The sequence below is a fragment of the Homalodisca vitripennis genome, chromosome 4 (assembly GCF_021130785.1).
Source record: "Homalodisca vitripennis isolate AUS2020 chromosome 4, UT_GWSS_2.1, whole genome shotgun sequence".
Classification (NCBI taxonomy): Eukaryota; Metazoa; Arthropoda; class Insecta; order Hemiptera; family Cicadellidae; genus Homalodisca; species Homalodisca vitripennis.
Window position 1 is genome coordinate 44,652,140 of NC_060210.1, and position 16,276 is coordinate 44,668,415.

The 16,276-nt window shown below is 33.6% G+C and overlaps 1 protein-coding gene across 1 annotated transcript; it reads left to right on the forward strand.

Annotated features, from left to right (window-relative positions):
* The first annotated feature begins 541 nt into the window (after nt 1-541).
* LOC124359250 (lysosomal alpha-mannosidase-like) lies at nt 542-13,009 on the forward strand. Its single transcript, XM_046811839.1, has 4 exons — nt 542-838; nt 4,366-4,596; nt 10,862-11,011; nt 12,736-13,009. Exons 1-4 carry the CDS (start codon nt 611-613, stop codon nt 12,952-12,954), a joined length of 828 nt encoding a protein of 275 aa, XP_046667795.1. The 5' UTR covers nt 542-610; the 3' UTR covers nt 12,955-13,009.
* The last annotated feature ends 3,267 nt before the right edge of the window (nt 13,010-16,276 follow it).

The following is a 16,276-nucleotide window of genomic DNA, read 5'->3' on the forward strand; positions in this document are numbered from 1 at the left end:
GAAAAGGCCTAATCCATGTGGAGTTCATGCCGAGAGGCGAAACAATCAACTCAGAGGCCTACATCGAGACCTTGCATCGGCTTCGCCGCGCTATTCAGAACAAATGACGCGGAATGCTGTCGTCGAAAGTGGTGCTGATCCACGACAATGCTCGGCCTCATTGCAGTGCACGAACCAAAGCAGGACTCAATTCTTTCAAATGGCAAATCTTCGGACACCCTCCGTATAGTCCAGATCTGGCTCCGAGTGACTATCACTTGTTTCCAAAGTTGAAAGTGTTTTTAGGCGGAAAAAACTTTTTGGGTGACGAAGACCTCAAAGAAGGAGTAAAAACGTGGCTTCATTCCTTGGTGGCAGAACAGTATAACGTCGCTATAGAAAAACTGGTGCCACGCTACAACAAGTGCCTTGACAGTTCCGGCGATTTTGTAGAAAAATAGAGTAAGTTTATAAGTATTTATAAATAAATTTTCATGCTCTTATCTTTTGTTTTTATTGACTTATAACAAAACGTTCTTTACTTTCTGGACGACCCTCGTAGCTTACATAATATCTGTATTTCAGTGATCATTTGGGAAAGGAGTTGGTAACTCGTTACAGCGTGTATCAAATGGCAACCAACGCAACATTCTACACTGACTCCAATGGACGAGAAATGTTAAAGCGAGTGTTGAACCAAAGGCCAACTTACAAGACCCAGTTAGAAGAGCCAATTGCCGGGAACTATTATCCTGTCTCTACACGTATTATGCTAAAAGATGACAAGTCACATTTTTCCATCATCACTGACAGATCACAAGGAGGTACAAGTCTTCGAGATGGTGAAATGGAGCTCATGGTACGATTTTTTGTGGAATATCCTAAACCCACCATTTGGCCAAATAGACTACAATTAAGAAAAAAATACAATAAATTATTTTCAGAAAGTTTCACATATAACTTAATATCCAAGAATGACTAACTCGATTGAAATATATTTAATGTCACAGAGATGTGTGTGCTCAAATATAATTACTCCTATTTTCAAAATAATACAGCTAAAATGCTGTGTACTCTATGTGGTAGTTATTTACCATCAGGGACTACTTATCTTGTAAAATAAAACAAAATGCAATAATCAGTGATCCTCTCTCAACTCTAGTCTACTACTGCTAAAGCACAGATGAACTGTTCCAAGTGTATTTACTAGAACAGTTAATCTGTATTTTGAAAATAAAATATCCAAATTTCTAAGGCCTGTTGGGGTAAATATTTTTAAGTTTATAGGCTTTTATATAATAAATACTTTTTAAGTTCAAAAAGACAGATTTTTCACTATTATTGTTGATTATTATTATTATTAAGTTTGAGATACATTCCTAATGAAAGGTTATATTATAAATAATCAGAAAACCCTATCTGCTCCCATCTGACTTCTACTGCAGGTACTGCCATGTATCTAAACCTCCACCAGTACGGCTTCAGGAAGGAACAGTTAATGATTGACACAATTACAGGTATGCAGAAAGCTTTGCAAAGAGCAGAGACCTATAGCCTATATTCTTACTAAGGACTGGTTTTTATTACACTTGATGTAAGGAACGCCTTAAACTCAAGTGAGATGGCTCAATTGAAAAACATTTTCAACACATGTCATACATGTCGTCATATCTCTGAGGCAAAAGTTAACTCTATGAGACCAAAGAAAATTCACAGACAAAGGATGTCACTTTCGTTGCCTCTCAAGGTTCAATACTCAGTCCAGACCTTAGGGTCGTCGCTTATGAAAGCCTTCTGAAATCTGTGGTGCCAGAGGAGACCGCTTTAGTTCGATACACCAATAATGTCGTAGCTTTCATCATTGCAGGCTACTTGAAGCAGACTTAACTGAAGTTGAACCAGACGATGCATGTGGTAACTAACTTGATGGAAGACCACAACCTCTTGCACTTTTTAAATAAAACGGAGATCATCATCCTCACAAAGAATGTGTTTGACACTGTTGACTCCCTATGCTTGAAAAGTGTTGTAATCTAGATCATACATGCTGCCAAATATCTTGGGAGTTATGGTGGAAAGGCTTCAAAAAGCTTTGCTTTCCTTAGCAATTCATGGTAAATATTGGATGCAGGTCCAGTTGAAGAAAATCGTTAACATGTGAAGTCCAGTATGTGCTCCAGTATCGGGCTAAAGTGTAGAGAGATGCATTGATTAAGGAAGTGTAAAGCATGAAGCTTGCTTGAATGCAGCATCAAATAATACTCAGAGTCACATCTGCTTACTATATAGTATATAGTATTTATGCTGATAATCGTAATTGAAACTAAATAATACTAATTGAAACTTTACCACAGCCACTATATCTTGGAGATAGCTTGTTCAGTAAAGTCAAAACTTGACATGTTCATGGAAAGTCAAATATTCCACAGCCATAACATAAGAAATAAACATATAATAAAATTTGTACAGCACAGACTAACTTTGAACGTTCACCTTAGTACATGGGGCAGAAAGTGTACTAAAAGTTACCTATGCATCACCAAGATATTACTTGCCCAAGTAAACTTAGAAAAAAATCTACGTCAATCCACACGTATTCGTTGTCTACCTTCAATTTTTAGCAAGCCACAGATGCAGTTACGAGAAAAATTGAACGGTTTTTATCTGTTAATGCATCTTTAAAATGCCCCTGTCAGTTGAGAATCCTGCAGACTGTGAAGTATGTGCTGTTATTCTGCACTAAAGTTGTGAAAGCAGTTGAAATTCACGGTCAGTATTGTGAAGTATATAGACAAAACAGTATGAGTAATGGAATTACATAAATATGGGCAAGAGCTGTAAAGATGGCCAAAAAAATGTTCATGATGAGAAACGGAGAGTGACGACTTAAAATAATCACCAATGATTTAGTACAAAAAAAAAATGTTTTGCAAAGAACAATTTAATAGTCTCCCAAAAGCCCCAATTTAGCCCACTGAAAATTTGTTTTTTCATGAGAAGAAGCATCTTGAAGGTTAGCGCTGCAATTTCAACAATAGCTTCTTAATGGTCATGTTGCATTCGCTGTTAGATCAGGTGGCAACCTTCTATGACAATATCATGACAATGTTAGATATGATTAGTGCCTTAATATTGATGTCAGTTATGCAGAAAAGTATATAACAGTGTGGGCTTTATATAAAAATAAAATTTTTACAAAAAGTTAACTTAATTTTTTTGTATATATCAAAACGGCACTTAGTAAAAAAAAAAACATGGTTCATATTTATTGTGCGTATTTTACATGTTTAAATTTATTTTTCTGTTAAATTGTATAAAAGAACAAACATAATTGTATATCATTCATCATATCATGTTAAACATTTCTTATACAGAGCAACAGTGGTTTTTTTTTGCTCTGTACATTAAGAAATTTAAGTTTAAAGAGTTTCACGACAGCCTACTGTCATTCTTTCATAGTAACTTGAAACTATATTATATACTTTGGGGGAGGCAGTAGTGAATCACAAAGCTTTTATATGATATAAAAAAGCTGTAAGGGTTATAAAAATATGAAAGTGATAGGAATTTGTGCGTACCATTTTTAAAAAGAACTTATATTAGAACTAGCAAGATGTACATAAATATAGTACAAGGCAGAGGTTATGCTTGACCAAGTCTCTATAAAATTTCAAAAAACAAAAATGAGCCATAAATACATGAAAATTAAATTATATAAGTTGCTTGAAAGTTCATGAGAAGTTAGTAATTATAGGTTTAAAATTATTCTAAACAAATAACTAAAATTAAAGTGCTTTACATCATTAATGATTAATTAGTATTAAGTATTTATTATTTTGCTCATTGTATGTATTTGTTGATTTTTGTTTTAATCTTGTTATGATGTTGTTGATTGTTATCATGGTTAAATAATTGTTATTGTACTATACTTGCTTGTTGGCCATTTTTCTTGAATCCATTTTGTTAGATGTATGAGTATGAATACTATTTAAGATGTATTCATTGACCATGATTGTAAAATTTTACCATTGTTGCCTAATGACAATAATGATCTCAATCGTCAATTCATGATAAATTACGTGTTATAAAATTTATGATGTAATGTGATGCATAAGAATAAATAAATAAAGAAAATGGTCCAGAGTGGGAATGATGCCTAGGTTGGTAGATGTTTTAGTGTGTGAAGTCTGTCACTTCACTAGCACTTAACTGTGAGTGCTGACGGTTCATTAGTATTTACTCTGCCCGGTATAACTGGGAGCATAGGAGCATATTAGTGTTTATGTATGTACGAGTATATTATTCAAATATTTTCTAGACTATAATTAATTATAAGCTGAATGGTATTCAAATTGACTGTTTTTATAATGATTTTATTTGCTTCAGCTGCATCGAAGGATGTTGCATGATGATGCATTTGGTGTGGATGAAGCATTGAATGAGCAGGCGTTTGGGAGAGGTCTGGTGGCTAGGGGCACACACTACCTGACAGGTGGCTCAAGTGACAGTCAAGCGGCAGAAAGACGTTTGGTACAAGAGCATGTTCTGGCCGCCTGGACGTTCTTCACCCCCACTACCCTCAGTCTAGCCGAGTGGCAGGCAGCTTATTACATGGAGGTCAGTACAACTGTTATTTAGAATATACCGATTACTTTACATTTAAAAGTTAAGCCGATTAAACTGGCATTTAAAAGTTTAACAAAAATGTTTCTTTTAGTGATTCATAAACACTTTAACCCTTTGAGTGATAAGCGCTTTTGACGGGGTGGCTCTCTTAGTGCCAATCACTCTTTTGGTGTTTGTGTAGTGTTTCACTAAATAATTTATAATTTATCAAAAATAAAAATAACGGATGATTTTTGTTGTATTATATAGGGAGAAAACTATACTATAAATTAATATGGTAACACTTGTAAACGTTTTATATACCAAAGAAATATTTGTTTTATTTTTACAAATTTTAAATTATACATTTTATAATTAGTACAAAAATTGTTATATTATGTTGTTTATTTATTTTTATGCACCTTTTATATTATTTTCTATATAAATAGGAACAAATATACCGAATTTAAAAAAATATGTATAACTCAGTTTTGAATTTTTTGTGTTAGTGCACAATCATCTCTTATGCAGTTATAGACTGTTAGAAGGAAAACACAAAGGTTGACACTATTACAATGAAATATTCAGTACCGGGTCACTCATGTGTGACAATGCTCAAAGCCTGTAGAAGAGTCAGAGTTTCATTCTCTTATTAGGGTTAATGCGTCTTTTAAAGCAAGACAATCCCAATAAGCCGTTCTGAATTATTTAAATGAAAGATTCTGATTTGAATCAGGATTCTTACGTTTATTTTGTATGAGATCAAAACTTTGAATGTGATTTTCTCTAAATAAGCAAAGATGCAGTTGGAACCTTGTCAAACCAAGGTAGTGATTAAGATTCCCTATTAATAAATTTTGAAAAGTATAACTGTTTAGTGTTAAGAAAAATTTTTAAAAATGTACAGAACATTTTAAGGAATACGTGGCAACAAAATTCAGTGGCCTTTTTAAAATTTAACCTTAAAAAATTCAACTTTTTTATTCTTTTGTGTTAGGATTGGAGCTGTTTCTTTTTTGCTCTGTTTAAATTTACACTTTATATAAAACATGTTTTTAAATGTAAACAACATCCATTATTACAAATATGAACACTTATGATTAGAAAACAATTGTGTGAAATAATTGCATATAGTTACAGTCACAGCCACAGTATTGAAACTTATATAGATGGAGATTTTTTGTAAATTCATTCAAAATCCAATTAAGTATACATCATATCAGTTGGCATAGTTTGAATCAGTTATAAAGTTAGTTAGTTATTGTATTCACTCTTATTGTTAATTTTATTGTATATTGAAAAAAATCTTACAGTTCATAGAAAATTCTAAAACCTTTGCTTCATAGCTAAGATTAATTCTACTTTTCGAAACTGAACCGTTGCTTCTTTGAAATTCCAATACTAATAAATGTGCATGAGCAACTGTTGTTTTAGGTAAAGTTTAATAAATTGTATTATCGATCTGTTCATGTAATAATAACATAAATACACTTTTTTCTAGAATGGTAATGATTTAATGTGCCACGGACATTTTAAATCTTTTTGAGTTCCGTTAACACACCGGCACGTTCTGATGTACAAAATTGCAAAAAAAAACAGTATAGATGTAATATTCTATGGAATATTGGAGTGGTTCAAATTCAGAAATGCTTGTATAGAGTTATACATTTTAGTAGTGAGGTTTGATTTTTTTTCTGTCGTCTTGTTTACTCTTTAACGATTCCATATTTGAAGCTTTTACCAGTTGTTAGTGGTTTGTAAACAAATATGCTGTGGTGTAAAACGAGTTTCCTATGAAGATTTATAGCTAAATAGCTTTCTAAAAAATACCATACTTTAGTGACAGTTACAAAGAATATCTGTTATTGCTTTATAAGAATAATTATAATTCTAAAAAGTACTATTTTGTATAATATACCCAGACTAGGAGGGTTATTACACCACATCCAAAAAGATAATAACGAACTAGTTAACACATATATGAGGAACATCTGTGATGTGGTTGAAATCAATATGAAATTATGGTTATATTATTGTGTTTACTTACATTGGTGTTATTTGTACTGTACATTAAGATCCCAATGGTTTTTGAATAGGCACAAACTCTATATTATAATACAAGGATAAGATCACACTAATACCTTAAATATCAATTTTTATGTTGCACCTTTGATTTTTTGATGGACAGCACTGTCTGGTTATCCTAATGTTAATATGTAAGTAGGCATGCTTCACAGCGGAAGATGGCAGAGGAGAAAATAGTAGTAGTTTGTAATGTATGAGGAGCAGTTTTATTCTGCTTTGGTATTAAATAGTAAACATGTCTTTTTTCTTTCTAAAATCCCTCAGTATGCACAAAACATTCAAATACCTAGATTTAATGTGAATATTTAATTTAGCTCTAGCTAGGTTCGTTTTGAGCGTCTTCATTCTTTGTCAATGACTATTTTTGGATCCCTTCAGACAAACATTTCAGAAGTCAAGTCTGCAAACAGCATCAGATTCCAGATGCTGCATGTAAGAGGAAGACGAACTGTAGCTAAATTCAACACTCACATCGAATCAGCCCTTCTCACCATAGCTGCTTCATGTGTACCTAGATAAATTTATTAACTCGACTTTACTATACTTCTCAAAGTCTTAAACAAATGAAACCTTATGATTGAGTGAAAAACTTGTAAACACAAAAGTTGTGGTAAATAATTCAAAAGTTCTATACAATTCAATATGCTTAGCTGTAATTGTACAATATACGAGGGGTATCCAAAAAGTAAGTTTCCCTGTTCTGTAAAAAGACGCGTACGTAACACAGCGTGCAGCTGTGGGCGGGGATATGTAGCGCGGTTCGGTTGGCAACAGGTGCGCGCCGGTCACTGGCCCATTGTCACGCTTTTCAGTCAGTTGCTGCCCAAACATCATGGAGACTCCACTGCGTTCTGCCGCCAGTTGTGAAGTCCGTAGTGTTATTCGTTTCTTGACCGCCAAAAACGAAACTGCCGTTGAAATTCATCATCAGTTGTGTCAAGTGTATGGTGAACATGTTATGTCCGTTCAGATGGTCCGTCGTTGGCATGCCATGTTTTTGGAAGGAAGAGAAAATGTTCATGACAGGTTGCCGGCCAATTCTCGGCAACCTGACGTCATTAATGCTGTACGAGCAGTTATTGACAATGATAAGTGAGTGACTCTCGATGAAATTATGGATAAACTGCCGTCAAGTGTTGAAGTTAGCCGGTCATCTGTGCACAATATCATGACAGAAGATCTTCAGCTTGCAAAAGTGTGTGCAAGATGGGTGCCTCGCTTATTGAGCAATGCCCATAAACAACAACGAATGGCTGCTGCCCAGTCTTTCTTGCGATTGTTTGACGATGAAGATGAAAACCTTTTCAGAATACAGAATACAGAAATCTTTATTCGTATACATGGAGTACAGAATTGTGTCAATATAATTTAGTTGTACAATCAGGTATTTAAAAATTCTTCTAGGGTGTAATATGGTTTCTGCAGCAGCCAGGCCTTGAGTACTGTCTTGAAGTACTTCTCATCTCTGCGTCTCTTGAGGTCCTCTGGAAGATGATTGAAAAGTTTTCTCCCCATGTATGTAGGTTTCTTTTCAAATAGGGTCAGGTGGTGTGTGGGGAGGGCATAGTCACAGGCGTTTCTGGTGTCATAGTTGTGTGTGTCACCTAGCTGGTCTGGTTTCTGAGCTATTGTGAAGCAGATGGTCTCGCAGATGTAGAGTGAGACAGCTGTCAAGATCGCTAGTTCTCCAAATGCCTGACGGCATGAGTCTTGTGGAGTCAGTCCCGCAAGAATTCGAATTGCTTTCTTTTGTAGAACCAGAACCCGCTCCCTGTTTCTTACTGAGGAGTTGCCCTCACACGAGTAGTCCGTACCTCAGATGAGATTCAAAAAGAGAGAAGTATGCTGTCCTGGTAGTATCATTGTTACAAGTACTTTTTATTCTTTTAAGAGCATAGATACTAGAGTTGAGCTTGCTGCAAAGACCATCAATGTGTGAGTTCCAAGAGAGATTGTCATCTATTGTTATGCCGAGATACTTGGGTTCATTATCTTGGATTATTTCAGGTAAGCCATAGTAATCATTGGTTCTTCGGCCTTTCCATGTTAATTGTTGTGTTTTGCTCTCATTAAGAACTAGGTCATTATGTTGGCAGTATTGCTTTGTCATATTCAGGGCTATAAATGAATTTATTTCAAGAGATTCTGTGTCTTTTTTTGCAATAAGAAGAGCGGTGTCATCTGCATATAACATAGCTTGGGCCCAGTCAAGAAGATAGCTTGGTAGGTCATTTGTCAGCAATATGAAGAGCACTGGTCCAAGTATAGATCCCTGAGGTACACCTCTAGTGATTGGGAGTAAGGTTGATCTTGCTTTATGGGATGGATGTGTTGTTTCTGGTATAATTTACTTCCACTAGTTGCTGTCGATCTTTCAGGTAGCTAGCAAGCCAGTCATGTGATGCTCCCCTAATGCCCATATTCCCTACTTTTTGGAGCAGTAGAGAGTGGTTTAGGCAATCAAAAGCCTTGCTGATGTCTAGTAGCATGGCGGTTACTGTTGTACCTTCTTCAAGTTTGTCGATAATAAACTCTGTCAGTTGAACTATAGCCGTGGTGGTGGATCTTCCTCGTAAGAAGCCATGCTGTTGAGGCGTCAAGATGTTTTGAGTAGTCAGATGTGCTGTCAATTGATTCAGAAAGATTTTTTTCAATTACTTTTGATATCGTTGGAAGAATCGATATAGGTCTATAGTTTTCCACTGATGTTGTATTGCCTTTCTTGTGTTTAGGAAATACTTTTGCAAGTTTCAGTTTCATAGGAAAGACACCTTGTGAAAACGACAGGTTAATTATGTGACATAAGGGATTTGCTATTTCATCCTTACAGTGTTTTAGGAGTGTGGAAGAGACTTCATCGACACCTGCGGCTGGTTTCGATTTTTCAGTAGAATAGTCACTGGTGATGAAACATGGATTCACCACTCAACTCCAGAGACCAAACGCCAGAGTATGGTGTGGCAAAAAAAAGGAGAGGCAGCTCCTCAAAAAGCCAAAGTTTTTGAGTCGGCAGGAAAGGTAATGGCTACAGTTTTTTGGGACTGTTGTGGAGTGTTATTGATTGACTATCTTCCTCGTGGCGAAACCATAAATGCAGAAAGGTATTGTGAAGTTCTCACCAGACTTCGGCGGGCAATACAGAATAAACGGCGCGGACTTTTGTCGCGCACGGTTCTGCTTATTCAAGATAACGCCCGACCACACGCTGCTCGTGCAACAATGGAACTTTTGAGGAAATTTAAGTGGGATGTTTTTGATCATCCTCCATACTCACCAGATCTTGCGCCTAGCGATTTTCGTCTGTTTCCGGAGCTGAAAAGACACCTTGGCGGTCAGCGATTTGCCAACAGCGATGACCTTCAAAATGAGGTGGATACTTGGCTTAAAAATTTGGCGGGTGAATTTTGTGATGCTGGAATAAAAAAACTACTTCCTAGATACCAAGAGTGCTTAGAAAGGGATGGTAACTATGTAGAAAAATAAGGTATGATGTAAAAAGTTGAATAAATGTGTTTCAGTTATTTTTTGAGTCTTTTTAACTTTTTCATAATTAATGGAAACTTACTTTTTGGATACCCCTCGTACATATCAACACTTTGAATGGCATTCGTACTCAAATATCAAGGGACATGAAATAATATGTATGATTTAATATTAAGGGATTTATAATAATTATGGATCAAAGTTGTTTACAATGCTTGATTTTTCTAAAAAAAAAACATTCTTTTAACTATATTGTGTTGTAGCTGAGGTTGAGGTAAAAATGTTGAATAAATTTGCTCAGTTTTCTTAAATGTAGTAAATGTAAATTAATGTAATTTGCTATGGGACTTGTCCAATAAATATAAGAATTATCCTTATCCCAATATTAATCGTCATTACTCAAAAATTAGGGTAGTTATTATATTTTTACAATGTTTTTTTTTGTAAATACATTTTAATAGTGGTTGTTTTGAAATTTCAGATTCATGATCAGTGAAGATATGCAAAAACTTATCAGAAATTTCATTTTGAGGCCTGATACCACTGAAATTTAATAATGATAATAATCTTTCATCTCCATTCTACACAAGTTCACATTTTGTTGAATATAAAAGTTGTCATTTTTTGTGGAACAAGTACAATGTTATAATTTCTAATTATGAGCCTTCTTGATTCAAGATAGTAAATACAATTTTTCTGTGTGTTCTAGTTCTCAGGTCTGAAGACGGCTCTCCCTGACAATGTGCAGATACTCACCTTGGAGCCGTGGAAGGGAACCAGCTTCCTGCTACGTCTTGAGCACATTCTGGAGAAGGATGATGACGAGGATGCTACTGAACCAGTAGTTGTTAACTTGCAGGCATGTTCATAGAATTCACCAACTACCGACTGTTACTGTTCTAACAGGCGAACATACAATAAAAATGCTATAGATGTCTTCTTGAAATAAAATAAAAATCCTTGATATTAAATTACAGGTTGGAGTGAAATCTAAAAACTAAATGTAACAGTTAGTTATGTTACTGCCATTCAAATATAAAACTGCCTCTCAAACTGGCTATAACTAACTAACAATTTGTAAATTCGTTGGAAATTGAAATACTTTGTTCAAATAAAAATAGTTTGAAATAAAATCAGAATAATTTTCTCTTGGTTAAAAGATTTCTTGTATTTACAAAGATTACTTTGTTCAATCTAATTTGAATATAAACAGGTTTATTCTATATAATACAGTTCTGAAAAGTGTAAATGTTTGAATATTAAAAACTTATAATGAAAAGGTTATTCTTAAGATTTATGAGACATATGAGAAATGAGAAATTTTAAGAAGTTGCTCTTGAAAAACCAGGAGGTGGAAAAACTATTACAATCTATCAAAATATAAGCTAAGATTTTAACTTAGTTACACGCAAGGAAAAATTAATCACCCATATTCAATTTGAGTTAAATTGAAGAACCTATTCTGTAAATAAAAATCTGTTTAAATTGAAGAACCTATTCTGTAAATCAAAAAATGTTGTTAAGTCAGGACTACTGTTTGCTGAAAAATAAAACTAACGAGGAAAAAAAGATCGTCTGGAAAGTATAGTGAGGGGGCTGATATCCACAATACTGAGCCACATGTGTGGTTATGAAACAACGACTTATCAGACAGTCTGCTGTAATGCACTGTTGTAAACAAGGAAGTTAGTAGTCATTGCCGAAAAGCAAAAGTGTAATCCAAAAATTCTCTTCAAATTCTTAGAGACTTTGTAACAAGTATTCTCTACATGCTCAAATCTACTGGATAGCTCAGTGCTACTGTTGGAACGCTCAACTCCAATTGACTTGCACTGCTTTATCATCCTTTTTGACAAGTTTGAACTCTAATGGCAATATTTAAAACTTTTACAGTTGTATCGTTATAAGGAGACCAGTGTTTTATTATTTTTATCTGTAATAATAGTTTTACTTTTTTATTTTAGTTACTTCAGTGGCGAACAGGACTGGGCCTTTGGAATCATTTTTAAAGTTGTGATTGTTCTAATTCAATTGAATCTAATGATATTTGTGTTAACACTAATTCTGGCAAGGGAATAAGAAGCTACTGGACCTGAAAACAGCGCTCTACTATGTTTTGCAAACATCCATGCCCCTTTATGAATTATCATATAAAATGAGCAGATATTGCTCACTAATGATCTAATTCATTTATTAGTTCATACAAAAGTATTTATATGGTTAGGCTTGATTAATAAATAATAAAACAGTATAGTAAAACCTGCAAAAGTTATGTGTTCTGCATCATTATGGTGAATCGTATCTGTGACCGTAGCAGTTTTTATCAGTACCATCGACCTTGTACTGTTTTGACTCTCCCCATTATTCTGAGTTAAAAATGTCTTAAAGCTCATGGGTTCAAGCTTAAAAAAGAAACAAAACAAAATAATAGGATGTAGTAGCACCGTGGGTGTCTGGTAGTATTATGAAAGGATTAGGGTTAATTTTTAAGTATTATCCGTTTATCATATAAGATATAACATATATTAAAAAAATATTAATTATCTGAATAAAAAAGTTAATAATATCTTTTTATTTAATCAGGAGATATTCCAACCATTTACAATACGTGAGGTGCGGGAGACAACACTTGGAGCCAATCAATGGTTGGAGGATGTCTCACGACTTGTGTGGAAGAAAGAGGACAATCAAGTGGATAATCATGAGACAGCCAGCAAGTCTCCACTGCAGGATGTGCCTGTTGTCTCTCTTACTCCAATGGCCATCAAGACTTTTATTGTTGAAGTCTCATTTCAAGTCTGATTACTTGTTGTAATATGATAAGAATAAAAAAACTAATTATAATGATAATTTTTTACCTGTTTGCATTATTCTTAACCCAATAAATGTCAGCTATGAGGGCTGCCCAGAAAATAACCCTTATTTTCATATCTGATGATAATTTGTGAAGGATCATTCTGCTTGCCTTTTGTCCATTGTATGTAGCAAGTCAAAATGAGCATTACAAATTAAAATACCGCTAAATGTGCAATCCATTAAGTAATAAGATTGTGACTGTAAAAACCCTTCAAGTTGTTGCTTTTTATCAGAAAATTTGTGGCCCACTCAAGAGTGGAAAAACAATCTATGATAATGACAAATTGGCTCTCCTCTATAGTAAACTATGAACTGGTCCATAAAATTATCTTTAAAACTGTGATATTTAAACTCTCAAAAAATGTCTATAAATTTCTAAAATTCTGTTGCATGAAGTCATCACTGTAAAGTTAAGCTATTTCGTGTTGTTTTTGGCTGACATTTAAGCATACAATGAATGAATGAATGCTAGTCTATTAAATAATGATGGGGAAAGAGGAGACATACTGGACAGAACCGTAACAGGTTATGAGGCTAGGATGTCTTACCTTAAACCTGATTGAAAAGAGCAGTCAATGGTGTCATAACCGTCTAAGTAAACAAATCGAAAAAGTTTGTCAAATTCTATAGATTCAAAAATCCAAGGTCTATTGTCTGATATTTTTTATGCTGACAGAATTTTACTTACGTTTAAAACGTTTTTTGCAATTCTGATACAGAATGTCTTGAAATAAAACTGTCTTTTCTAAATCCTAGTCTGGAGAGGCCTTGAATCTCAAACAAGCCATCAGAAATAATCGTCACAGTTTCACAGGTATTGTACTTTTGCATGATACCACTTAACTACATTCTGCCCAACGAACACAAAACCTGCTTCATGAGTTCAAATGAACCATCATGCATCAGTATCCACCGTACAATCTGGACCTGAGGTCAAGTAGTTTTACCCATTCATGTATATTAATAAAGCTTGTCTCTAAAACGATGTGACTCCATAAGCAATTTTATGATACCATAAAAAGTTAGCAGCTACCTCAGTAGTATTTCTATGCCGTTGGTAAGCTAGTTCAGATATAAAAAATGTTTGAATCGGTCTGAAGAATATGTAGAAACAGTGTGGATGTATATAAAAGTATATATTTATTTATTTCAATGAAAAAACATGTAATGTAGCACCCTTTAAACATGTTATTAATTAACTAACACTTGTTTCAGCATTTATGCCATGAACACGAATAAATTACTTCAATGAAACTATAACACGTAAATTAAAAAACCATTTTGTGTATGTGTGGTACTAATAGTGGGTAGCTGAATTTTATTGTTATGAAATGAACTTAAATACAGACACAATATCAATGCAATTAATCGTATTAATTGAATATTAATACATATTATGTTAGAATCACAATAGTATTTCTTGGTAAACAACTTCTGTTTTCTATTTGCATCTTTGTCTTGATGTGCTCTTGCCCCTACTAAAAGCTGCATATAATTGTATATGACTGAATACTGGAATTCTCAAATAGATAAAAATATATTTTAAGATTTTACCGTGATCTTTATTTCTTGTCATTGCATAGGTTATTCATAATGGAAACTGAGTTCTGATAAAGGAAAAGGCCATGTATTTATCATCTGCTGTTATCAATCTTGTTATTGGAAGAAATACTGATAGACCTTTGTTTTTTCCAGTAATTAATTCCAAGTGTAATGGTTTTTCCAACATAGCTATCACAATTTATTATTACTCCACCTGTCCAGAAGACAAATTCATAGACAAAGCCTTTTCTTGTGACTGTTTCCTGCATCAACAGAAATTCACTAAATACGCTATCCGCAGTCACATTCTTATAAAAATGCTGTAAACATTCACTTAGTATCTTTTCAGTTCTATGGGACACTACATTATAGTGTCAAGACTTGTATTCTGCTATTTGTATATACATGCTTTGAAGAATTTCAGACAAAAAACTAATTTTAGTCATCTGATTAGTTTTTTTCATTAGAAGTCAATGTTTTTTTGCATTAATAAAAAGAATTGTTAAGACTAATTTTTATGTGAAAAGAATTACCTTGAAAAAAAACTATCTATCTGAATATAAGAAAACTCTTTTTTACTATATATGTTGTGTTTGGATTAAACATCCTTAATTGTATGAACAACTGATGTATTTACGATCCAGAACATCCAAAGTACTCCCCAAAGGATTAAAAAGGCTATAAAGTAGGATGTCACTTACATTAAAAATAATAAATCAGTATATAACATAAGTTAGTAAAATCAATCAGACTTAAAAAATTAACTAATTATTTATTGTAATTACAACTACAATGGGATTTTAAATTTGCGTATTACAGCATTCATAAAAAATATCATTTTAGTTATAGAGCTTATTACAAAAAATTAATCAATTAGATGTTAACATATTGGTACCAAAACATTGGCATTAAAAGACGTTTTTACTTGAGTTTTCTTCTAACAAAACTAATTTTACAGTTGTAGTCATTCTGGATAACTGTGTTTCTCGTGTACAAATGTTTAGAGTTCTCAAGGAATTTGAACTCAGAACCTCTGGCACCTCTGATTGGACCCCTTCCACCACTCAGAGATTTATCACTTGATCTTACAGGAGTTAGATATTAATTTCTGCTATATATTTTTTAAAATTTGTTTTCATTTAATAATAACATAAATTTTACACAAAACTTGGCTTATGACTTATCACAGGGTCTACATATGACTCGTACTTAAATACAGTTTAAACATACAATGAAGAATACACTACAAATTGGTATAAGATAAACTTTTAAATAGTATTCTTTGTACTTCATGAAATTCTCCCTAATTATTATGATTTCTGAAGTACCGTATATCTTGTTTTGTCAAAACAGCCACCACTTGCATGTAAATCGGACGTGTATATCAAACATGTTATTCAAATGAGAACCTCAATGTGTTGTTTTCTCTATGTTTAAAGTTTAATGACCATTGTTTCTGCCTGAAATGAATTGTACTTTTAGTTAGCAGACTATTTTTTACAAAGAGCTAACCTCTAATATAAGACTGACTCCTACAATTCTGTTTTAACTGATTGAGAGTTTGTAAAGATAGAAATATTTTGGGAATTGTTCTATACAGACATTGATTGATGTGTGAATTCAAATTGGTGTATTATTATTATTGTTTTGGGAATCATAAATTGAGTTAAGAAATTGCTGTATTAAATGTAAGAATACCAATTAGAGCAACATTAAAAAGAACTAA

Coding starts and splice junctions, on each gene's coding strand:
- LOC124359250 (XM_046811839.1), top strand. CDS start 611: ATGGCAACCAACGCAACATTCTACACTGACTCCAATGGACGAGAAATG. Junction 839..4,365: donor ATGGTGAAATGGAGCTCATG/GTACGATTTTTT, acceptor TATTTGCTTCAG/CTGCATCGAAGGATGTTGCA. Junction 11,012..12,735: donor CAGTAGTTGTTAACTTGCAG/GCATGTTCATAG, acceptor TTATTTAATCAG/GAGATATTCCAACCATTTAC.